This window comes from Bos indicus x Bos taurus, chromosome 3 (assembly GCF_003369695.1).
Source record: "Bos indicus x Bos taurus breed Angus x Brahman F1 hybrid chromosome 3, Bos_hybrid_MaternalHap_v2.0, whole genome shotgun sequence".
Lineage (NCBI taxonomy): Eukaryota > Metazoa > Chordata > Mammalia > Artiodactyla > Bovidae > Bos > Bos indicus x Bos taurus.
This window is the reverse complement of record NC_040078.1, coordinates 101,270,057-101,295,198: the sequence shown is the minus strand read 5'-3', so window position 1 is coordinate 101,295,198 and position 25,142 is coordinate 101,270,057. Positions and strand designations below refer to the sequence as shown.

Below are 25,142 nucleotides of genomic sequence, written 5' to 3'. Positions count from 1 at the left end.
TGAACACATCAAGAGAAACCTTTACTTTGATAATTCTAGGAGGTGAAATCTCACCCCAGGAACCACTTTCATCTTCCAGCCAGCACCTGCAGGTGGTAAAAGCGGTGTAGGGAGAGGCAGGAGCGGAGTACAGTATCTGGGAGTAGGGGTGGTGCAGACAAGGTGGATGGGGTTCCAGAAGAGCTGTGAGAACCGAAGTCTCATTTCTCAATTACCTGAAGCAGCAGAGTCTATATAATTAGGATATAAAGGAGTGCAGCTGGAGAAGAATCAGTAAGAATTTCAAATGATGATCTGGGTTCCTGGCTCTTCCTTTCCCAGTTGGGCAGACCTCCCTAAGAAGAGGTGAGAAGGGGTCTGGCTTCTCTCAGCCCACAGCTTTCTTTTATTGTCCTTGCTTCCACTAAAACCTGTGGGGATAGCATTGCTGGCTAGGCAGGGGCTGCCTCCTGCTTGCTTTAAGGGTCTCCAGGGTATAACAGTTGGGCTGGATGCCTCCCAGACACTGGGAGGATGGGAAGTAAATGGCAGGGGTGGGAGGGTGAGGCTGGGGTGGCATGGTGGCAGGGGCCAGGAACCTGTGTGGGTAGGTATGGGAACAGAGTAGTTAAGTCTGGGGCTGAGGCTGCCCACACTGGCAGCTGCAGGAGGCGCATCACATGCAGAGGTGGCAATGGCAGCAACTAGGCCCACAGATCTAGAAAGCCTGATTAGGGTTGGGGGCTGATGGACCCTCAAGTCCTTTCAGGTGGGAGATGCTTTTAAGGGCTAGGCTGGGCCAGCCAGTTGGAAAGTAGCCCTCCTGGGAGCTTGACCACTGGACAGCTGCTGCCCCTGCCTGATAACCTTGGTGTATAAGAGCCAGGCCACGTGTCCTATCTTGTCCCACACGCTGGCTCTTGACAGTTTTTCCAACAGGAACATACACTGTATCCTCGAAGCCCAACTACTCCATAAGTCTCCAGAATGCCTTTGGGAGCCCTTCTTTTATTGGGAAATAAATACAGAGTCAAACAGGTGGGCCAGCCAACATCTGTAGTTCTGGGGGCCAAAAGGAAGGAGTCTGACTTGCTCAGAACTCAGATCTCCAGGAACTGGTCATTCCCCACGATCACATTCACTCGTTTGGCTATAAAAGAAAAAGAAAAGGTTGTTTGAGAACTGGAAGCAAATGAGTTCATTTCAAATCCAATTACTTCTAATTCTGTGTTCATAAACATTTATTCCTCTCCGATGTGGCTCTGCTCTTTAGAAGCTCTTGGGAAAAACAACTTGCCAAAAGGTCTTTGGGAGAGACAGCATCTTCCCACCCAGGAGGTAGGGACTGACACCTGGCTTTCAGGAGACGTTCCATCAGAGGGGAACTGGAACTGAGTCTTAAAGAATGAATAGAGTTTTTTCAGGCAGTGTATCAAGGGGAAGGCATTCCAGGCTGTTAGAACAGCATGAGCAAAGACATAAAGATATAAGAACGAGGAATGTGAAAAACTCTGGTGTAGGATAGGGCATGGGGGAAAAAGAGTGAGAGGAAAAGAGACTAAATAGTTAAATGGAGATACTCAAAGGAGAAAGGGAGATGTCTCCCATGTCATATGTAAATAATATTGCACACTCGATAGGGTTATTGTGAGAATTCAATGAGTTAAAGCATACTGAGTGTTTGATAAACAGTGGTTATTATTTTTGTAAAGTTCAAACCCATAAGGCCCTCTATGACCTGACCCTTGTCTACCTCTCCAGTTTTATCTTCCATCTTTCTCCATTTGTACTTGGAAGCCATATTGTTTTATAGCTCTAGACCTTAGTATATGCTATTTTCTCTGCCTCAAATGCCTTTCTTCTCCTCCCTACTCACCCTAAATACCCTAATCAAGCATCTCCACTATGTGGTGCCTTCCCTTCTGAACCATTCATTTCCTGGTTTGTGAAAACACTCTACCTTGGATGTATCTCTATTTCTCTGTAAGGATTTTGAGTGCAGGGGCAGTGGATTTATGATCATATCTAGCATAGCTGCTGGCACATGAAAGATTTCAGAGGTCTGTAGTTAAATGACAAGGAAAGGGTGTGACTGTGTCTAAAGTTGCAAGGAAGTGAAGGTTGGTGAAGTAGAGAAGATCAGGGAATGGTGAAGCCGAGGGGCTGGATGGTTCATTGATAAATACGCTGAAGTTGTTCAAGATGTTTGGAAAAAGAGAGGGAGGAAGCGGGAAGACTGTGAACCCTTGATACATTTAGGAGACTTCCCTGGGGGCTGACCAATTATGTGGTAAAAGGTAAGAAGAGGGTTAACTTTCAACAAGTAGGAGCTATAGAAAGGGGGCAGTGAACCAATGGTCGGGAAGGGGCAGGGGAAACCAGGCATGCCTTCTTCCCTGAGGGCCTGGGGCAAATGTAGGGGAGAGGGGAGTGTTCAGCCTTCTACTGACTCAGACAGAAAAGGCTGACCACCTGGCGGACAATGGATTCTTTCTGGGTGAGCCTGACCTCTGAAGGTCCAACAGCTTTACTGCCATACTTGGGACTTTAAGTGTGACCCTGACAGGTAAGGCAGAAACTCTTGACTTTCCTGCAGCTCTACTTCAGCCTCAGAAAGGTTTGGTGAAGCAAAATGAAAACCGTTGATAATGGTACCAAGTTTGATAACACGAGATGTTTTGGTCTGTTCATAGTGCCCACAGCCTGGAGCCTACTTCTGCTCTGCCAGTAGAAAGGGGGTTTCTGACTGAAGCCCTGAAAACTTTGAGATTTCAGACATGTCTTCTGTTCTACCCACCTTTCTAGCTTTGTTTCTTGCTACATCTCCTTTACATACTGTATTCTAGATTTTCCAAATGATTTGCAGTTCCCAACACAAGAGACTGTTTTTTGCTTGCCTGGTTCCCCTTAGTTTAAGAGGTTCTTCCCTTTTGTATATTTGATGTATAGCCAGCAATTTTAAAATTTAGCCTAAATTCCTTCCTTTGAGATGGTATGCCTGATCCTTGTGCCAAGAACTGAATGATTTCTCTTTTCTGTCCTTAATGAACCCTGACATCATACCCATGAAACTGTACTTAGTTCTTTACTTATCTGTGTCTCTATAATAGACTGAGCAGCTGGACAGTAAAAGGCAAGTCTTACTCATCTTGACACCCCTAGTCTCCCAGAGCCTAGAATATAGGAGGTGGTATTATTGAAGAAAGCATGTGTGTTCTCGGTGGTTATGTGAGGGTACAGCAGAAGGAAAAGGAGCATGTATAGAGGAGAAGGCCTCCAATCCCCTTGCCAAAGAGAACACAATTGACACACTGGTGCATCACAGCAAAGGTGCTAGGGGTTGAGAGCATCTTTGGGCCTGTCTCTCTAATGTTCTCCAGTAGGAAGAGAAGCTCAGGTCTAGGCCTTTCACAAAATTTTTGTTATAGCATTGTATTTGACAGAGGCAACCTCCTGTGAGAGGAAAAGGTGACAATGCAGAATAGGAGAGCTCTGAGCCACAGAGCTTTGAATTCTAACTGGACTTTGATCACATTATTCCATGTCTTTGGTTTCCTCATAAAGCTGTGGGGATTCAGTAAGATAACTGATGTAAAAAGCCTTGGTAAGAATTAAATGGAAGTTGCAGAATGCACCTGGGTTTGGCTTGTGTGGTCCTGCCCCAGAAAGCCATCTGCTTCCTTCAGTGAGAAGGATGGGAGGGAGGCCCAGACAGTGCTCAGGCTTCTACATTCCCAACGGCTGGGGCTGGTCTTGGAGTATGACTGTCAGTCAGGCTTGACCTTGAGGTAAGACTGATCAGAAAAGAACAAAGGAAATGCATCTTGGGCTAGCTTCCCAGGAACCTCCAAAAGTTCCTCTTGGCCCTTATGCCCTCTGTGGCCATGAGTTAGCCATATCATCTCATGTCTAGATTCTGACATCTGCCTTCCCCTCACCCAGGCTCCTCCTAGTTCCCAGGCCACTGGAATGTTCTGAACAGTCCCAGTTTTATTAACACTCTTCTTGGTCCTTAGTGCTCCAGACCAGAGGGGTGAGTGAGGTGTCAGGCTGAGGCAAACAACATCTTATTCTGCTCTGCTAGGCTCCAAATAAATACCTGCACCTTCTCTGGCTTGCTCACTGGCATTCAGAGGAGAATTATTGCATCTGGCATTTTGGGGGAAGATTTTATGGAGACTTTCAGTAAGGTGGAGGAAACCTGAAGGGGAAAAACAAGCAGTGCTAGTTCTGCTTGGCCAGAGTTGGAAGCAAGCTTCAGTAAACACACTGGAAAAGTTCTGGGCTGGAATCAGGTCAGCAAAGATCCTAAAGAGAAGAGCACAAGGGAGGAAAGAAAGCTGGGGAAAAACCAATGAGAGAGAGGGGAATGACAAGTCACATACGAGAAGCTGCACTGTTGGGAGGCTGGGGAGGATTCCTGCTAGGCAGGACTTGACCTATGTACCCATCAGGTCTACTTTCATGGCCAAAGGACTGATCACTGTGGTCCCAGGGAAGAGATCCAAGTTCTCTCTCTGAAAGTAATAAGAGACTCAGATGAAATGTCCAATTAGTCTCCCAGGTTTTGACTTTGTTGGCTATAGCTTTTCAGTTGGCTTGAGCAGGAGGTCAAACTTGGCTGCCAGGATTTTTGCCAGAGATAATCTCATTAACTGAGCATGCTGGGTGGGGTGAGAAAGGCTGGAATTGCTAGAAAATGCCTTGTTCTCTCAGTAATGCTAGAAAAGGGCAGTGGGGCCTACACTGGGTTATGAGAGTCCTGTTTTTGATGTAGAGTCCCATTTTTGCTATGGATGTGGTGACTCTGTGGCATGCAAATGATTGGGATTTGGAGAGAGGACAGTATTACTTCTGAGGATGAATGTTTTTTCCTAAAATCCCTTCATAGGAGAAAGACTGACTGGGGACCCTGCTATCTCCTGACCTCTTTGCTAGTGAGGACCTAAGTTGATGTTTGTCTAGGTCATCCATAGTAACAGGTTGAGATTGCTACACTGATGGCTGGGAATTTGCTTTCTCAATATAGATCAGCCTCAAAGAAAATGATAGTGGGAACAGGCTGACATCCAGGAATACCTGTGGCAGGAAAGCACTGACTACTGGGCTGGCCGCAGCGATCCCTCTAGCATAGAGGACAGAGTAAGAAATGTTGGGGATCTCCAGTTTAGAGACTTCCCTGGCCCCTTCTTCAGGACCCTTAACGAGACACATAGTGTTAGTTAGAACCAGAAAGAGCAGGAGACATTGCAGCCTGTGACATCTTAGGGGTGTGGCAAGCCTAGCCCTGTGCTCCTTGATGGTAGATGATGTGCCTCAAACCCTCACTGTCTGGCATTCATTATTCATTCATGCCTTCTGCACACAAAACTAAGAGGGGTCCTTGCAAAGGAAAAGAAAGGCACACTATGACTTTGTTGGAGGTGGGGAGAGGAAGGAGGAGAAAACTGTGAGGTTCCAGGTTCCAGCATGTAAGAAAGCCGGGGGCGGGGGGTGGGGGTGGGGGTGGGGTGGCGGGTATGACCCTGCAGGGCAGTGGCAAATGGAGTTCACACATTCAAATATGCCTGTAAAAACAACAAAAGGAAGCATCTCCTGGCTCTAGGAGGGACTAAAACAAGAAAGCACTGGGTATTTCTACTTTTTTGCTGAGCAGGAGCTAATTTACAAAGCAAAGAGGCAAGAAAGAGGTAGAAGAAACATTGCATGGGGCCACAAACCCAAATAGAAGAGAACAAAAAGGACAGAGAAATGTAATGAGGAGTCAGGGAGCGGATGGGATTATCCTATCCTGCTTTTGAAGGATCCGTTCCAAGGCCTTCCACAAAGTCAGAGAATAGGCTGAGGTTCTGAATTCTATTTTAAAGAAACAACCAATAGGCCCTAGATGATCAAAAACCAAATTTCTCTTCAAGCCAAGGGTAGGTATGGGTGAACTGGTATGTTGAGCAGGAGAAAGAGCTAAGAGGAGAGAAAAAGCCAGGATATGGAGGCCAAATATATTTTTCCTACCTGTTGGGGAAAGATGGACTAAAGGGAGAAAAAGAGTATCACTGTTAAATTTTGCTAGGCAAGCCAGGAGTGGCTTCTTCCTCTGGTCTTTTTGGAGGCTGTCAATAGTTCAGGCTCAAGACCCAGTTGTGTTATGTACTAGCTGTGTTCAGTTCAGTTCAGTTCAGTCGCTCAGTCGTGTCTGACTCTTTGCGACCCCATGAATCGCAGCACGCCAAGCCTCCCTGTCCATTACCAACTCCCGGAGTTCACTCAAACTCACGTCCATGGAGTCGGTGATGCCATCCAGCCATCTCATCCTCTGTCATCCCCTTCTCCTCTTGCCCCCAATCCCTCCCAGCATCAGAGTCTTTTCCAATGAGTCAACTCTTAGCATGAGGTGGCCTAAGTACTGGAGTTTCAGCTTTAGCATCATTCCTTCCAAAGAACACCCAGGACTGATCTCCACTTTTGGTAAATTTCAACTTTCAAAGTCTCAGTTTCCACTTTACCAAATGGGTCAATAAAGAATCCCTACCTCAGAGGGCTTTCATGAGAACCCAATAAGACAGTGCACGAGAGAACAGTTTAAAGCTGTATACAATAGCCATAAGCCAGTGCAACACCCCCCCCCCCCCAGGAAGGCAGTGCCATCCTTGCCCCTTGTCCTGGGGTTCAAGCTGGGGTTCAGCTTGCATGGGATCATGGCAGAAGGTACCAACAGCTGGGGAGCCACTACTGACCAACACTCCAGCTCAAAGGCTCTCTAGTGAGATACCAGGTGGAGTTTGTCCCCCACAGACTGAACTAAAAATGCCAGCCTTCCCCACAGCAAGGGCATGGACAGATAACCTAGGTTTGACCTGTTAGTGTAGCCACTAGAAACCATGAGCTGGGAACTAGTGACACAAAAATATAGGAACCAGAGAGATTCCACTTTGGGGCTGCTGGGCAGCTGGAGCAGCAGAGCAAGCGTGTAGTATCCAGTGAAGATGGCAGCAGTGTCCTCACCAAAATGATCTGGAGGGTAAATCGTGGCTGTGACCCATTTTCTAAGCTTGATTCTGCAGCCATCGTGGAGCTGTGAGCTATCTAGTATCTTTTCAATGAATTCTTTATCAGTTTAAATCACCCAGAGATAGTTTATATTGCTTACAACAAAGAACTTTATTGGTAAACTAGTATCACCCAGAAAAGGCCTTTCAGAAATGACAATTCTCACATGTAGAGGAAGAAAGTACTTGAAATGTGAGAGGAAAGGCAGTGAGAAGAAGAGTTATGTCTAGTCTCTAGTGAAGAAATAAGGCTGAAGGGTGGTTTCAGGCAAAGGCAGCATCTCCTCAGTTCATTTATCAGTGTTGCATTTGGTTCTTTCATCAGCGTAAGTTTAGGAAAAAAGTCAGAAGAGATCTCATGATAATTGCAACTGTCTCACAAATGTCTTTTTTGGAACCCTAACTCTCTGCCCTGAAATGCCCCCAAATTCCCTTTACCAAGGGATCCAAAATTTATTTGCTCATCTCTACACTTCCCACATCTACTATAAACTAGGACCTGTTCCGAGAGCTAGGGACACATATTGAAATAAGTCAGTCCTTGGTCGGAGGTTCTTAGTCTAGTAGTGAAGATAGATTCATAGATAATTGCCATTTGTCTATGTGCTTTAATTAAGGTATTGACAAAGGTGTGGAGGAGGAAGGAATGCTCAGTTTGACTGTGAGGAGTCATGGAAAGAGTCAGGAAGGTTCTATAGAGAAAACACTTGGGCAGAATCATTAAGAATTTCAGACAGAGAGAGGGCACATGCAAAAGCACGGAGAGGCACAAGACCATGGTGCATATGTGGAGCTCTAAACCCCATGGTATGCTCCAGAAGTTGTGTGTAATCCTCATAACATTTAACTGTATTTAGTTCTCACAACGATCCTCCAAAATAAGTTATTATTGTCTCAGTTTTTCTAGTTTCAAACATCTGAGGCCTAGAAATTAAAAACAACCTGGTGCCCATCCAGTGATTTGCACAGCTGAGATCTGAACCCAGGTCTGTTTTGAGTCTAAAGGTCACAGGAAAGGTATATGACTTTAAAAAATAAAAGGGAAGGAGGAAAAATGGAAGAAGGCCTTTACTTACTGGGAGAAGGAAAAGGTGGCTTCCACAAACTCAGAACTGGTGGATTTAGTTCTTTCAGCAACTCTCCTACCCCACCCTAGTTTAGGTTTAAGGAATAATCTGAAAAGCAATGTGCCCTCTTTACTGATCTTGAGCTTTGGCTACTTTTTGGTTAAAAATCCTCAGCCAAATTATGGACCATTCCAATTTGCCCAGCCCAGCAGGAAAACCCTGATGTTTGTATGTCTTTTAAGCATTACACAGACTTTCTATAGCTACAGAGCAGAGCAAGCTAACACTAAAGCATCTCTAAGCAGTTGAGGATGGCACCGAGACAATGGCTTTCAAGAAGCTACTAACCTTCTTCCAGGCCAAGAATCCATGGGACTCCTCTCCCTTAATTACCAGGTCAGATGAAGTACCCAAGGACTGCAGGAGGCTGCCAGAGATAGTTCCAGAGCCTCTGTTGATCACTGGCCCTTTTCTCTTATGCCTGACAGCCACCTTAAAGTATTGGTGCCAATCTGGGTCATTAGATATTTCTGGTATGTTTTAAATTTTTTGGTAGTAAGGCTGCATAAATATATATGAAGACTTATCTAACAAGATAAATTTTCAAAGATGGAACTGTGAAGTCAGAATTAAAAAATTTGACAGTGATGTCAATTGCCCTCCTAAGATGGCTTTTATCAATTTATATGTTTTCATCTGTGGGGTATGCATATGCTTGTTCCCCAGTTCTCATCAGCACAGAGCATTATCTTTGTTAGTGTGATATGAAAACAATGGTATCTGTGATTGTAATTTGGGTTCTGGTTTACCTTTGGCTTCAATCCTCTGGCCACTTCCAATTAGGCAGTTCTTGATGTCTGCTCCCTTCTCAATTACGGCATCGTTGCAGATGATGCTGCTCTGGATGTTGCTTCTGTAACACAGTAGCCAAATTAGGGAGTGTCCATGTCTCTCATCACCATCCTCACCCTTATGGGTTGGAGGTTCTGGTTCCTCCATATGCTAGGAATAGCTGGCCAGTCTAGTTAATGGTTACATGATTATGTTAGAAGATAGACTGCCTCAAGAGAGGATTGGGCTTTAGAGAAGTCCAGAGTCTGTATATGCTCATAATGATATTCACCCAAAGCCTGCAAAGAACAAACAGTATGACTTCAGTTCTTTAGGCACCCCAGACCTGGAGGTCTAAATTCCACCCAATTGCTCTTCCTTTGGTCTGGGGGTGGAAGCTGGCCCTGACCCCTGGGCTGATCCATTGCTTCTGCCTCTCATCTGGGAATATATAAAAAATTTCAGTGGAGGCTCAGATCCAGTGAATCTTCCTAGGAGATAAGCTATAGAAATAATGGGTACCCCACAGCTCTTACCACAGACCCTGGTTAATCAAAACCATAATTATTTAGAAAAATAGGATATTTTAAAAGCCAACTCCATGCTATATAAGAGACTACTCTAGACCCTAAAGCCACACTCTCAAGAGTAGCACCACTGGCTCTTAGCATTTGAATGTGTTTAAAAAGCATCCTCTTGGCTTCTGAGGATGGGGGGTGGGGGTGGGGGGAAGTCCTTCTGAAAATCTTCACTAGCATTTATTCCATACCTACTTCAGGCCAGGCACTATGCTAAGCAGGCTACATATATTACAGAAGTGAGTTACCTAGATGATTCTAGGAGTATCATTTTTACCTCTGATAAAATAACCAAATTTTGCAGATGAGATGACAGATTAAGAGAAGTTAAACCATTTACCTAAAACCACATTAACTGCCAAGTAGCAATTTCAAAACTAAGTCTGCCTGACTCCAGAATCCATACATGCATGGTCAAACAAAGAAATTAGGGGAGAAGACTAGAGGAAGCCTGGGACTGCTGAGTTGTTTTTCTGGGCCAAGATGGCTCTGTGGAATGAGATCTATCCTAATAAGGGAATATTCAGTCCCTAAAGAGTCAGAAGTGGGCAGCTGGAGGGGAGAAGGAGGTAAGTAGGAACGGTCTGAGTGTCCATTTAAACAAAATAAAACATCAACTAAGGAAAAATCCTCAAGCAATCCAAGAGGCATGGGGGATGGAAAAGAGGCCATTCCAAGGACTGAAACTATCATCCACAGGTCATAAAAAAGATCCTTGCCAAGTGCCAAAATTTTAGTAAAATGCAAAAAAGTAATTCTAGCATTTTATGGCATTTCAGAGCCTTCTTTATTCTTCTAGAAGGTTAAAGCTTGTCAGAAAGTGGCAAAGGTCAAAGCCATAGCACTCTGCTGTGGGCTAGAGATGGGCAGAGAAAATATTAGGTTTTTTTTTGGCTGCTTGGTGAGGCATGTGGGATCTTAGTTCTCAACCAGGGATCAAACCCATGCCTCCTACAATAGAAGCATGGAGTCTCAACCCCTGGTCCACCAGGGAAGTCCCAGTACTAGTTTTTTTGGCTCAAACTCAGCATATGCTCAGTGGGTGGGCATTAAGGGACCTTCCAGAACTTTTCAATTTGCCCTCCCTGAGAGAAAGCAGTCCAATCAGCAGTTAGGGTGATTCCGGATCCTGGGGTGAAAATTCACCCCAAAAGAGTAGTAAGGAAGCATACAGAAAGCTTCAGACACAGAGGCTTCTGAGGTAGAGTAGTAGGTTTATAACTGGCCTCTAGTTTGTCATTGAAAAGTCTCACTTCTTTTTTCACAATGGGAGTAAGGAGATGCTTCTTGCTCAGTAGTTAAAGAGTATATAGTATATAGTATGCTCTGGAGTTGGGCAAGAAGTAAACATAGTCAGTAAACGAGAAAGAGCCAACAGGAACTCAAGCAGCCATAATCAGAGAGTACTAAATGACTATTTTGGAATCTGGGACACAAGTGGGAACCATCTCTGGAAGGAAGAGTCTGGAATGACTGAGGTCAGATTTCTACAGCAATGGAGAGCGTGGGTTCTGATGTTTTACAGGTCTCACTGAGATCTTCAGGAACCGCCCATATTGCTTTGTTGTTTGTTTCATCTAGTTTGTGTTCCTCTGAGACAAATAAACCACCACTAGTAAATCTGCAGATGTGATCGGGAAAAAGTGGAAGCTCTTGGTCAGTGGATCTGTGGAAGGCTTTGAGATGAACACCTGAAAAAAGGCCTTAGTGAGTATGAAACTATTTTCTACTACTTGTTTCTTCAATTGTTTCCCATGATTACTGTTGCAGTCACAAGTCACCTTCATTAGTAAGGCTGAGGTACTCTCGAAAAATTTTAAGCCAATTTAGCTTTCCCCCTGTTGAAAAAGAACTCCAAGGTTAAGGATTTTACTGCAAGTATGTGTGTTTGCTCAGGCTGGAGAGGAAGGACAGACACTACCATATCTAACAAGCCCCCTCCACGCTGCCAGTCCACAGTAAAGACTGCCTTGTGCTTAAAGTAGGAGGGGGGATGACTTCCTATACAGCTCATGAAAAGACCCGGTCCAATACCAGAACTACAGCTTCTACATTCTACTTTAAGCTCTCAGCTGGGTACTAAGGACTCTGCTGTGCTGACGCCTGGCTGTGTTCTCTAGGAATCTGCTTGGAGATGGCTAAGATTAATGGACTTTTGATGTTCACTTCTCCTTGTGTGTGTGCACAGTTTCTAAGTCATGTCTGACTCTTGTGACCCTGTGGACTGTAGCCCTCCAGGCTCCTCTGTCCATGTCATTTTCCAGGCAAGAATACTGGAGTGGGTTGCCATTTCCTATTCCAGGGGATCTTCCCAACCCAGGGATTAAACCCACATCTCTTGCATCTCCTGCATTAGCAGGTGGATTCTTTACCACTGGTGCCAGCTGGGAAGCCCTCACTTCTTAATGCTGTCAAACTTTAAGCAAAGCTGCAAGCCTTGGGAAATTACCCTGAAAACCCTAAAGCTTCAGTGGACAGGAGGCCATAAGAAAAACACAGAGGCCTATAGTAAGATCATTGCTTAGCCAGGCATACCATGTCATACCATGGCACGTGGCATGAGGAAGAAGCCCTCACCTGGGAATCAGGGATGCCTCCAAATTCTCATTCCTCTTCTGGTTTTAGTTAGGACTTTTTTCAGTTTATTTCAGGACAGAAGGGAACTTATATAAATGTAATGTCTAATACAGCTCAGTCACTACACAAAGCACTTTATATTCATTATGTAACTTAATCCTTTTAGCAAACCTGCAGGAATGGTGGTATTTATTCTAATTTTTACACAAAAAACTGGGGCTCACAGCGATTAAGCCATGTGCCCAAGCCTACACAGTGGGAAGTGACCCTCCACTGTGCCACAGGCTTCTGCCTCAGCTGCTGACTGGCAGTGTTTGGCAAAGAGCCATGAAACTTTTCAGTAACTCTGAGGACAGGCAGGTTCTTCTCTGGAGATTAGCTGGCAGGCTTGCTAAATTTATTCATAACCTTGGGGGAGAAAAACTTTTTAGGCATATGACTAAAGGTCCACTCTAGGCCATCCGGTGCTTCAGTCCAAAGATTATGGCTGAGTTGCCCATATCTCTCCAGATGCCAGAGGCTCCTTGCCTTGGCCCAAGGGGCTCTGGTCCAGGTGTCTTCTTTTAGAAGAAGAATCATGTATTATTTTTAATGAAATATTTCAGGCATAGATAAGTCCCAGGTGGTACTAGTGGTAAAGAACCTGCCTGCCAATGCAGGAGATGTAAGAGACGCAGGTTTGATCCCTAGGTCGGGAAGATCCCCTGGAGGAGGGCATGGCAACCCACTCCAGTGTTCTTGCCTGGAGAATCCCATGGACAGAGGAGCCTGGCAGGCTACAGTCCACAGAGTCACAAAGAGTCGGACACGACTGAAGCAACTTAGCACTCAGCACAGCAGAGAAGAATACAGAGAATATAAAGAACCCTCCAAAAAATAATACAAAAATACAGCAATTTTCTCTGTTCACATTTCCCCCCCTCTCCTCCCAGAGGTAACTACTGTTTGACTCTGGTATTTATTGTTCTTAAGCATTTTTACTTCATATAATAGTAAATGATACATTGTATTCTTCTGCAAATTTTAAAAATTTTATATAAATGCTATCATTCTCTATATCTATATATCCTAGTGCAACTTCCTTATTTCCCCTTCAACATCATATCTGTGACATTTACCCAGGTTAATTCATGTAATGAGATATAATACTTGTAAAAATATCTCACTTTCTTTCTGTCTCTAGTCACTCTTGCCCTTCGGTCCTATAGATTAATATGTACTGTCTCGGGGACGTCCCTAGTGGTCCAGTGGTTAAGAACCTGCCTTCCAATGCAGGGGACGTGGGTTTGATTCCTGGTCCGGGAAGATCCCACATGCTGAAAGGCAACTAAGCCTGTGCGCCTAGATCCTGTGCTCCACAAGGGAATTCAACACAATGAGAAGCCCACACACTGCAACGAAGAGTAGCCCCCACTCTCTACTACTAGAGAAAGTCCATGCCCAGCGTTGAAGACCCAGTGCAGCCAAAAAATAAATAAGTAAAATGTACTGTCTCCAGTGAGTAGGCTGAACATTTCTTCCTTTTAGTTCTATGTCTCCCTTCATTACACAAGGGTTTAGTGGTAAAAATGTCTCCCTCCTAAGAAATTGAATTATATTCCCTAAGCAGAGGCAAAGAAAAAGAAAAAGAACGGTTTGGGAGGGAATCAAAGTAAAGAGGTAACAATTAAAAAATATATATATTATTATTATCTTTTTGGTCATACCACATGACTTGCAGGATCTTCGTTCCCCAACCAGGGATTGAATCTGGGCCCACAACAGTGAAAGCATGGAGTCCTAACCATTGGACTCCCAAGGAGTTTCCAAGATGTAACAATCTTAAAAGAAATAAGCTGGAGTATTCTCAGAAGATGGGTTTAGTGCAAATGGTTCAAATAGAGAATGAATCAAAAGTCCTGAGGAGCCCCTTAAGTCCAGGGGATCTTGTCAAAGTTTTATAATTTGCTTTTTTTTTTTTTTAATATAAAAGTGTTATTGAAGAAACATGGACAGAATTCTTTTAATAATTATGATCTTTTTGCAACTATCACAGACTTACACTCAATCTACCCACTTATCAGTATTTTGTTTCATTACCTATTTGGCTTTTATTATGTCTTCAAGCAGAGTTTTCTAGAGGGTTCATGGGCACCACATCTCCTAAGCCTTGGAGTATTTTTTGATGATTTTATACTTTAACCCTAACTTCACTATCTATAGGATTCTTAAGTCACAACTGTTTCCCTTCCAAATTTTCTAAATGTTGTTTTACTGTCTTCTGGCCTCAAATGTCGTTTTACTGTCTTCTGGCCTCAAATGTCATAGAAAAGTATGAGACCAGCCTGGTTTTCTCCTTTCTCTGTGCCCTGAGATTTTGTAAAAGTGATGTTTACCATTTCTCCTTTGGACTGCCCATGTCACTGTTCCTTATGCTGGTCCAGTCTTGGTGTTCTTTTTGGATTTGACCTAAATTTCTTTGTGTCCTTTGTGTCTGGCAGATATTCTCTAATCTGTGTACGGGTACATGGCAGTTATCTAGTTTTATTACAGATGAAGCTTCCTTCTCTGGTTTTGTTTTCATCTTGATGAGTTTCAAGGAGTTAAGTACTTACTCCAAGAAGTAAGTACTTTACTTTTCTAGAAGTAAACAGGGCTCTCTTGACAGAAATCCATCAATTATAGTAGGAGGGCTTAAATCAGGTATCTCTATTTTTCATTTAGTAAATACTCACAAGGTATCTAGTACATGAAAAGTATAGTACTGTGAATTAAGGGATACAAAGATACATGAGAAGTATTTCTGCAGAAATTATAGTCTAGTTGAGGAAAAAAGAAAGATGCATTAAATATCATACAAGCATAAGTGATGGTTACACCAGGAACATAGAGGTGGGGGAGATAATATCTGGCTAGGAAAATTCAAGAAAACTGCATGAAGCAGCTGGAATACATATTGGACCTTGAAATATGGGTAGGATTTCTACAGGTAAAGATCTCTAGAAAGAGACAATTCAGGCGAAGTCAATGTCAGGACTAAGAGGAGTGGAAAGGTAAGGGGCTCAGTGGGCAGGAAAGTGGTTTAAGTGTTGGTACAGAGGACACTCAGGGTAACAATGTGAAACAGTAACATATTGTTTGGTTTGGAGGGCTGTACTTGCTGCCTGTAGAAAGCATGGGAAATCCAGGTAAAATCCTGGTTCCCCAGCCTGCCTGCATGTGAAGGTGTTACCCTAGACTGCTGCTTGGGTCATTCACCTTGGACTAGGAGGAAATGCAGGTGTTAAACAAGACCAGAAGATCAAAGACGCAGAGCATGGGATTGACAATTAAGTTTTCACCATACTTTGGATTGCTGAGCATCAGTTGTCATATAAATTGGAAGTGGCAGAAAATGAGAAAGACAGGCAGAAGCCTTCTCTGCATAGTCTTGCCTACACCTTTCCCAAGGTGGTTCTATTAGCATCCTTCAAACCCTGAGGACCTCAGGCAAGTGTTCAAGCCACTGTCCAAACCACTGCTGGCAGAGACAAGCAGACCAAGAATATGAGAAACTCCTTTCTAGACAAATTCATGCTCCTACTCTGCCATTTAGTCCAGATGTAATAGCATCAGGGTAATCAAGTCTCACATGACTACAATTTAATCACCTTCCCTAAATTTACTGTAAGTAATTAAAACCAAATGACCTGAAAATAATGGGAAAAAAGATCATATGGGATGCAAGATGTCTGATCATATCACGAAGAGCTAATCTGCAGGGTTGGGTATTCTCTAATGGCCTTCCAAGTCATTAACCCCAGGTGGGCTACCTAGAGCTTCACTTAAACTTTTTTTTTTTTTTTTTACAAAAACAGCAGCAGCCACCATTTACACCTTTACTGTTTCCCCAGCTAGATGCCTTATTAGGCTATCCGAGATTATACCTCCACCAAATATGACTCTGGGATATTATGCTAGGTCTTTCTATGAATTTCTCTCATAAATAAACTGGAGTTCCTTGGAAGCCTTAGTTTCCTCACCAAGTTTATTTATATCAATTCAGGACACTAACAGTGGGCTTTAAACAGCTGCTCCTTTGTCTGCCCATCCACAGGGAAAGAGGGAGAGGTTACCAATTAAAGCAAACAAGAAAGTTATAGCACTCTCTTCGCTGGAAGGTCTGAGGTAAGATGAGACAGAGAGTAGAAGTTATAAAGCCTCATGAGCTACTCTAGAACTAAGTGATCAAATGGACAAATACAAGTGTAGTTCTGGTTTTCAAGAGAATGGTGACATCTTCAGTCTTATGCAGGAATCTGGAATGGGACATGGAGTAGCACAGGTACAATAAGAAAAAAGTCTGGATTGATACTACCATTTATTCCTTGTAAAAATGCAGAAATTGAGCTGGATGATTTCTAAGACCCCATTTCATTCTAACATTCCAGGACCCAGTGTTGGAGCTAGATCATGAAAAACATGAGAAACCTTGAAGTTGAAACTTCATTCTAAAACTGAATCAAGAAGCAATAGATAACTAGAACAGACCAATCACTAGAAATGAAATAGAACTTGTAATAAAAAAAACTCCCAACAGACAAAAGTCCAGGACCAGATGGTTTCACTGCACAATTTTACCAAATGTACAAAGAGGCACATATACTGATCCTTCTCAAATTCTTCCAAAGGATTGAAACTTTATTCTAAAGATAATGGAATGGATTCTTCAAAAGTTTTTGAATAGAACAGGGATATGATCAGATATTCTTTCAGACAACAACACAGGGAACATGCCACCTCTGTGAAGTGAGATAAAGTAATGAAGAAGATGATGGTGATAGCAGCTAACATTCTTTGTGACAAGTGCTGTTTTCACTGCTTTATGTCTACTAATTCATTTAGTATTCCTAGTAAACCTCTGAGGCAATTGGGTTTTTATTCTATTTTATTGTGAGAAAATTTGGCTCAAGGACATAAAACCAATCCCCTAAGTGACTAATAACTGATAGACCCAGTATTCAATCTGGCAGTCTGATCCCAAAGTTCATGCTCTACTCCATAAAAAAATGCTGAAAGTGTGGATTTGGCAGAAAAAGAAAAATGGAGACAGGAAAGTATGTCAGAGAACACAGCTCAATGATTCAGGAAGAGGTCTCTGGGTCTGACCTCTTTTCCTAACCTCTACTCAGAAACTGGGGTCTTCCCTAGAAGCTCAGTGGTAAAGAACCTGCCTGATAATACATGAGAAGTGGGTTTGGTACTTGGGTTGGGAAAATCCCTTGGAGAAGGAAATGGCAACCCATTCTAATATTCTTGCCAGGAGAATTCCATGGACAGAGGAGTCTGGTGGTATATATAGCTCATGGAGTTGCAAAAGAGTCATACACAACTTAGGGACCAAACAACAACAATCACTACTTAATTTTTCAGTTTTAAGCATTGTCAATAGGCTTTGCGTAATGGAAGATGAAGGTTTAGCTCTCTTTTCTTCCTGCCACTGCTTCCTTTCTCCCTTCCTACCTTTCATCCTTTCAATGTAGTTATAGCAAAATTTTGGTTAATGATCAGTGTTTGTTTCTTCATTTTTTAAAAATTATTTTAACAATTTTCTTTCTTTTTGGCTGTGTTGGGTCTTCATTGTTGCTTGGGCTTTTCTCTAGTTGCAGTGCACAGGCTTCTCATTGTGGTGGCTTCTCTTGTTGCAGAGCACAGGCTCTAGGCATGCAAGCTTCAGCAGTTGTGGCTCCCAGGCTCTGGAGCATAGACTCAATAGTTGTGGCCCATGAGCTTAGTTGTTTTGCCACATGTGGTATCTTCTTGGATCAGGGATCGAACCTGTGTCTCCTGTGTTGGTAGGCAGATTTCTTTACCACTGAGCCACCAGGGCAAACTGAGCCACCATAGCAAACTTTGATGCCTTTTCCTTTATTGTACAACTTTTTTTAAAAAACAGAGTTAATATCTGTTTTAATTCAAACCTGACTTTTTAGCCAATTATCTAAATTTTTCAAGATGTTTATATGTATTTATCAGTTTCATCTTCCTGTATAAGTGTATCCTGGATTCCACTCTGGACTAATTGTTCCCTTTATGCTTCATGCATAGCAGTCATCCTTGGATGTGCCTTCACTATCTTCCCATGGATTCTTTTCAATGTTTATTTATTTTTGGCTGTGTTGGGTTTTAGTTGCCCCGAGGCATATGGGATCTTAGTTTCCCAACCAGGGACTGAATCCATGTCCCCTGAATTGGAAGGTGGGTTCTTAACCACTGAACCACCAGGGAAGTCCCCATATCCCACAGTTCTTTTTGTCTTTTTCTGAGTGAGATTCTCTTGTTTCTCATCAGTCTCCTTTTGGTTTACTTTTCATTTTGGTGGGACATACCTTTTCATGTCTGAAAATGTCTCTATTCTACTATCACATTGGACTAACACTCAGCTTGAGTACAGAATTCTAGGTTGAAATTAATTTTCCTTCAGATTTTTGAAGGCATTGTTCTATTACCTTCAAGTTTTCATTGTTGCTACTGGTAATAAGTCTAAAACCATTCTGATTGCTGATTAGTTGTTTATGACCTATTATTTCTCTTTGTAAGTTGGTGGCATGCTTTGTATCCGATGTTCTGAAGTTTTACAATGATGTGGGCTTATTTTTACCATTGGGCTGGCCCCTTAGTAGGCCCTTTCATTCTATAGATTCATATTTTTCAGTTTTAGGACATTTTCTTATATTATTTCTTAAATAATTTCCTCCTCCGATTTATCAACTCTCTTTTTATGGAACTCCTATTCAGATGTTAGACATCCTGGACTTTCTCTCTTACTTTCTATCATTTCTTTTATATGCTCCATCTTTTTATCTTTTTTTGCTGCTGCTGCTAAGTCACTTCAGTCGTGTCCGACTCTGTGCCATCCCATAGATGGAAGCCAACCAGGCTCCCCCATCCCTGGGATTCTCCAGGCAAGAGTACTGGAGTGGGTTGCCATTTCCTTCTCCAATGCATGAAAGTGAAAAGTGAAAGTGAAGTCGCTCAGCCATGTCCGACTCTTAGCGACCCCATGGACTGCAGCCTACCAGGCTCCGCCGCCCATGGGATTTTCCAGGCAAGAGTACTAGAGTGGGGTGCCATTGCCTTCTCCTACTTTTTGGGAAATTTCAAATTTATCTTCCTATTTTTTTTTACTGAGGTCTTCCCTCTTTGTTACCATATTTCAAATTTCTTAAGAGTTTCTTTCTTGTTCTTTGAAATGAAAGGTTGTCTGAAAGCATCTTTCTCTCTCTGAAGAGTCTCTGTCTCTTTTCAAGTTGCTTTTTTCTCTGTTTGATTTGGTCTGTATCTTTCATGATAGAGGCTTTCTTTAGATCTCTGGTAATCTTTGATTATCTCCTAATATTTAGGAAAGAATTTTAAAACAGTACATGAATGGAATCTGTCATCCATAATTTTAACTATAGGGTGATTTGACTGGGCTGTTAGAAATGTCTTATGTAAATAAATTCAGGTTCTTCTTCTTGGGCTGGTCAGATTCTCCAGCAAAGATTCTTCCAAACTCCCAACAGAAAACTTAGGCCTATTCACCAGGGTTCTGGGAATCGTCAGGTTGTAGGCTTGGGGGAGGACATATTATAGTACTTTTCCTTTTCACCCTGTCTCTGTCGTCTTCCATCAGCCATTCTTTTTTTTTTAAATTAATTAATTTTAATTGGAGGCTAATTACTTTACAAAATTGTCATCAGCCACTCTTTCTAAAGAGCAAAGGCTTAACCTTTAGCTCTATCCCTATGTAGTACCTCTCCCCAAAATGTTTCGTTTAATTCCAAGGACAGTTGTGAGAGGTAGTTCAGCTTTTACTGGCCTTTATAATCTTTCCGTTGGAGAAGGGCATGGCAACCCTTTCCCGTATTCCTGCCTGGAGAATCTCATGGACAGAGGAGCCTGGTGGGCTAGAGTTCATAGGGTCATAAAGAGCTGGACACAACTGAAGCAACTTAGCACAGGCATACAGTCTTCCCCTATCCTTCCCTCCTATCAGTTCCTGGACAGAGAAATCAACAGATGTCAGAGGTAGAATCAATCTCAGGCTGACCTAGCCTACTGGCTTCTTTTTTTTGGCCGAGCTGAGTGGCTTGCAGGATCTTAGTTCCCTGACCAGAGACCGAACCCCGGCCCTGGCAGTGAAAAATGCAGAGTCCTAACCACTGCACTGCCGGGGAATTCTCTCACCTAGTGGTTTTAGCCACAATTCCAGGGCAGTCCAATGGTTAAGACTCTGCCTTCCAATGCAGGGAGTGAGGGTTTGATCCCTGGTTGGGAAACTAAGATCCCACATGTCATGGGGGGTGTGGTCAAGATTTGGGGCTTCCCTGGTAGCTCAGACGGTAAAGAATCTGCCTGCAATGCAGGAGACCAGAGTTCGATCCCTGGGTTGGGAAGATCCCCTGGAAAAGGAAATGGCAACCCCCTCCAGTATTCTTGCCTGGAAAATCCCAAGGACAGAGAAGCCTAGCAGGTTACAACTCATGGGGTTGCAAAGAGTAGTTTTTAAAATTTGTTTTATAGATCAATTTTCACCTTCCATAGGAAGGATAAGTGCCCCTCCCCCACTGTATTCCAAACAACAGTGCCTTTACCAGTTTTAAACAATGAGTTTCTGCTTATCTTAAGAAAAAGTTTCCTTTCTAAAAAGTCTGGAGACCATTGGTAATATCCTTCTTCTCTTCCACCACTAACTTTGCATTTTATACAAGGTAAAAAACCTGAGGTCCATATAGAAGAATAATTTTATTAAGCATCATTTAAGTCTTACTCCAAGTTCAGGTTGTTCATAAACCAAGATTTTAGGGCATTCCACAGCATCTTAAAATGGGAAAAGATTCTTTCTAACTAGTAACAGAGAAGCTTTCCTTTGAAAATGGAACGTGTCTTATACGTCCACTCCTTGCAGGCCTCTGCTTTCTGTGGGACACTGAGAGGGGGCAGGTGACTCTTAGACATTGGTGCAGTGTCATTCCAGCCCTGCCACGGGCTCACTACTGTGGTCATCCCATCAAGCAGGATACTAAAGCAAGAGAAGGCAGCTTATCTCAGGACTCCAATTGTCATGAGAAAAATGCGAGAAATGCTTTCTGAGACTATGTTATTTTTGGCACTGAAACCAAGGCCTAGGAACTATTCCTTCCTTTCCCCTATCTTCCCCTCCCGAAGCTGATCACCTCCCTAGGCTAGGGTGGCCTCCAAAGCCTCCCAGAGACATCAGGGGCCTTGCCTCAAGGGGTACAAGGGGAGACATACCCTTCCTCCACGGTAACTGAGTTCATGAGAAGGCAATTGGTGACAGTCACTCTATCTCTTATGACACAGGATGAACCAATGACCGAATGCTTAATGGATGACTTCTCTCCAACCTGTGTATCTGGCCCAATGAGGCTGTCAGCTCCAACCTGTAAAAGGCAAATAAAAATATAAAATATAATACCTTGTCCCTTCATCTCAACCAACTGCAAACCAACCCTCCAGATTCCTTAAGCTGGGGTCTAGTGAGATCTTTTCCTAGAGACACTTCAGCAAGAGGGATCATCACCAGTATTTCTCAGGGCCACAAGGTCCCATAATATCTCTGAGACCAACTCAGACTTACATACTCATGCACTTGTGTATACTGAGGTGCTCTCCTGAAGGCAGTGCTCAAGTCAGGGTAAGAAGAGGGACAGAAATGGAAAGATCCTGTGTCTGAGTTCAAAGGCTGTAACGAACCTTCCTTAAAGGGTTTGTGTGGCTGGGCTCAGCACCTGTCCAGGCAGTCTGCTTGAGAGCCTGGACTGGAAGGTAAGATTTTATAACCAGAATCCAGTTTGGGACTTCCCTGGGGCCAGTGATGTTCAGGGCTTGACACCCCAAACCAGCTTCTCAAGGACAAGCCTCAGTGTACCCAGACAGTGCCCCATACCTGCTCTGCCCAAGCCAGCACTTACCATGTGTTTGCTGACAATCTGGGCTGATGAGTGAATCAGCGATTCTTCTGGACAGATAACAGGTAGCAATTTGGACACCTTGAAGAAAGAGGTTTGGTCACTAAAGTAAGACCAGAAAACACCTGAAAGCATGTTAAGTATAACCCCGTGTTCAGTTAAGAGATGTGGGGAATTTTTAGCCACTGCCTCCTGTCTGGATGAGGCAGGCTGATGTATTTCCCCCAAGACAAGGATCATTTATGCAATAGCTTCTATACAGTCTCATCCTCAGTTTCCTAGCTGAGAGCCTCCTCCCTGAAGTACTGCTATGTCCCTCAACCGGGAGGCTGTGAGACAAGCCTTCGAGATAGCCAGGCAGCATTTGGGAGAGGAAGTCTAAAGAGAGCAAGGGGAACCCTGAGGCCTAATCACAGTCACCCTAGGTTCCTGTTCACCTCCTGGACCACAGCGACCATGCAGGAGGGGAGGATGGGAGTAATGATAGATAACTCCACAATCAGGACACACCCTAAGGAGGCATCCATGTTCTTTACCAACAAAATAAAATGCCTAAGGGGACATTCACACTATTCTCTTTCCAGTATGAGAAAACTGAAAATGTTATGGGTGTGGAGTGTTTTAGCTCTGGACCCTTTAAGGTAGAGATAGTATATCTGTGATTCTCAGTGTGGACAGAATGCTGGTCAGAACACTGTGTGTGGTAGACACTCTAACTGAGGGAGGCCTGGCCAGACTGGCTATACTGGTGATGTGAAGGCTAATCCCTCTGTCCCTATCCCTGGGATCTCCTCTGTTATACTTCAGCCAATGCCATCCAGGCCTATCTGACGCACAGCCCCCGCTGACACGCCAGAGGATACTTCTCTGGCCTCAGGGTATCCATCAACTTGCTTTCAGACCAGCCAGACAGACTCTAGTCATAGAACTGAATAAGGAGAACTAAAAGTTAAATTAAGGAAGCCTTCTATATACCTCTAATGCTACACAGGGGCAACTTTCCCCAGGACTGCCCTGGGTAAACATGGGACTAGCTGGGACTTCTCATAACCCTGTGGCTTGGATTCCCTTGACTATAACCAATCTAGTTTGAGGCTAGCTTGAGGTCTGGGTCTGAGACTGTTACTACCACATGGTGTGGGTCCTAAAGATTCTTGAGTCAGGTTTTCTTCAGAGATTCAATTCCAATTCCAGTTTTCCCCTCCTCCTGTCCCTGCTACACAATAAAGAGCTCTTGCACAAAAGCTGCCTCCTTATTGTTCTGCCTCTTCACCCTCGCCTTAAATAAAACCTGGCGGGCCTTAAGGCCACTGCTTCCCCTTCAATAGAGTCTACTCATTCTCCACACTTCACAAACCTCAGGGTTAAAAGGATGGGTTAGCAAGACTCTGCATGCTCTAATGCTGTTCTCCAGATTTCTCTCACAGAGGCATTCCTTCCCTGATGCTTTGCCATCTGGGTACTCTATACTCTGCTCCTTCACCTTCTAAGGAAAGCCTCCCCTGTGTGCCTGGTTACCTCCCCCGTGTGCCTGGTTACACAGTATTTATCTGCTTGTTTATGAAGTGTTATGGATATCCCCATGCTGAGCAGAATAGGAGAAATCTGTTGAACCTAGAGGCCAGAAGTTAAGCCTTCCTGGAGATCTTGGCCTTTCTTTGGAGCCACAGCGGCTCTGCCTCTGCATCATGCCCCTCACTCCCCCTTTTGCTGTACTTGGGTACCCCTGTGGTGTCTCCTGACACACCAGGTTTTGCTCAACCTTAGGAATGAGGGATTCTGTACAAGTTACTGTGCACCTAATGAAGAAATAAGACAAAAGGCTCCGGTCTGTTCCTGGGAGACGAATCCCCATGATTTCTCTTCTGAACTCATCTTCTCACCTGTCTGTTGGCTTCCATGTAGAGTCCTAGGGTGCTTACTCGAGAGCAGAGCCCCTCTTTCATGATGTGGACATAGCAGCGCACCTGTGATCTGGACAAACCTTCCCAGCTGTCTCCTCGACAGGCGTTCCAGCAGGTATCATAGGGAGCAAGGGTCAGTGTATTGGCTTCTTTTATAAAACTGTAAATATCTTCAGAACCAAAAACAAGCAAGTACATGAGACAGATAACAGAAAGGATATAGACTCAGTCAAGTTTTGAAAGAGGGTACAGCTCAAATCTCTTCCCCTGCAACTCAACCATGCAGCATGGGCCCAGGGGAAATCCCACTAAAACCTGAAAGACTAAGTCAAAGATTAAAAGAGGCAATGTGCTTTCATGTACATTTGAAATATTATGACACAAAAATGTTTTAAAAAAAGGTCCTGTAAGCAAGTTTGACTGATGATCTAGGACTACTGGGGAAGATAAAATAGACTCTTGTACACCATGGAGAAATACAAGTGGCTGTCCAGGCTTTAGTGCCTAGCCCTGTTGGCTTTGTGCTGCTAGCCTCTATTAGCACATCTGGTAGTTGTGCTGTGAGAGAAACAGCACAGGACCTGGGCCCCAATTTTTCAACTCCTACAACAGTCATTTGAAATCTTTTATTTTATGATAAAGAAAACTGGGGCTCAAAAGCCTGAAAAATCTGCCTTAGGTCACAGAACTAATAAAAGGTAGAGTCAGATTTCAAACCCAGGTCTGAGATGCTAAGCCCTGATATCTTAACCATCATGCTATACTGTCTCGATTTACTCCTTTGATAAACACATTTTTGGGGAACATCTACTATGAGTCCAGGACTGGGCCAGGGACTAGGCAAGAATATGAGAGCAAAGACTGACCTCATCCCTATATCCTTGAAAGGAGAAAGTCTGTTGGCTCTGGTTGGACTGTCATTATACAGCCCTTCACCTTTCTTCCCTTGATAGGAGAGGCTGAGTTTAATCAGCAGTGGGGCTTCCCAGAGTCTAGAGAACAGGAGAACTGAGAAATGGTGGGCAGAGTGCAAAGTCAAAAAGGTCTAGAGACGAACATGGCCAAACCAGGCCTGTTAACCAGAGAACAGACCCGAGGTACGGTTAGCCTGTCCCTAAAGAGCATAGGGACAAGAATCTGCTTGAGTAAGCCTGCCCAGAGCTCAGGGAGTGGTGTAAGCTAACCTGGCCTGCCGTTGGCTGGATTAGAACCTGATGCCTTGAGACAG

The 25,142-nt window shown here is 43.7% G+C and overlaps 1 protein-coding gene across 1 annotated transcript in view; it reads right to left on the bottom strand.

Annotated features, from left to right (window-relative positions):
- EIF2B3 (eukaryotic translation initiation factor 2B subunit gamma) overlaps positions 1-25,142 on the bottom strand; it is a 114,839-nt gene continuing 89,697 nt past the window's right edge. The window contains exons 8-12 of the mRNA XM_027537445.1: positions 23,894-24,084; positions 22,014-22,091; positions 21,334-21,482; positions 8,902-9,005; positions 1-1,129 (exon numbers count right to left, since the gene is read on the bottom strand). Of these exons, the coding sequence (XP_027393246.1) occupies positions 1,080-1,129; positions 8,902-9,005; positions 21,334-21,482; positions 22,014-22,091; positions 23,894-24,084 (572 nt within the window). The 3' untranslated portion in view covers positions 1-1,079. The remainder of the gene's footprint in view (positions 1,130-8,901; positions 9,006-21,333; positions 21,483-22,013; positions 22,092-23,893; positions 24,085-25,142) is intronic.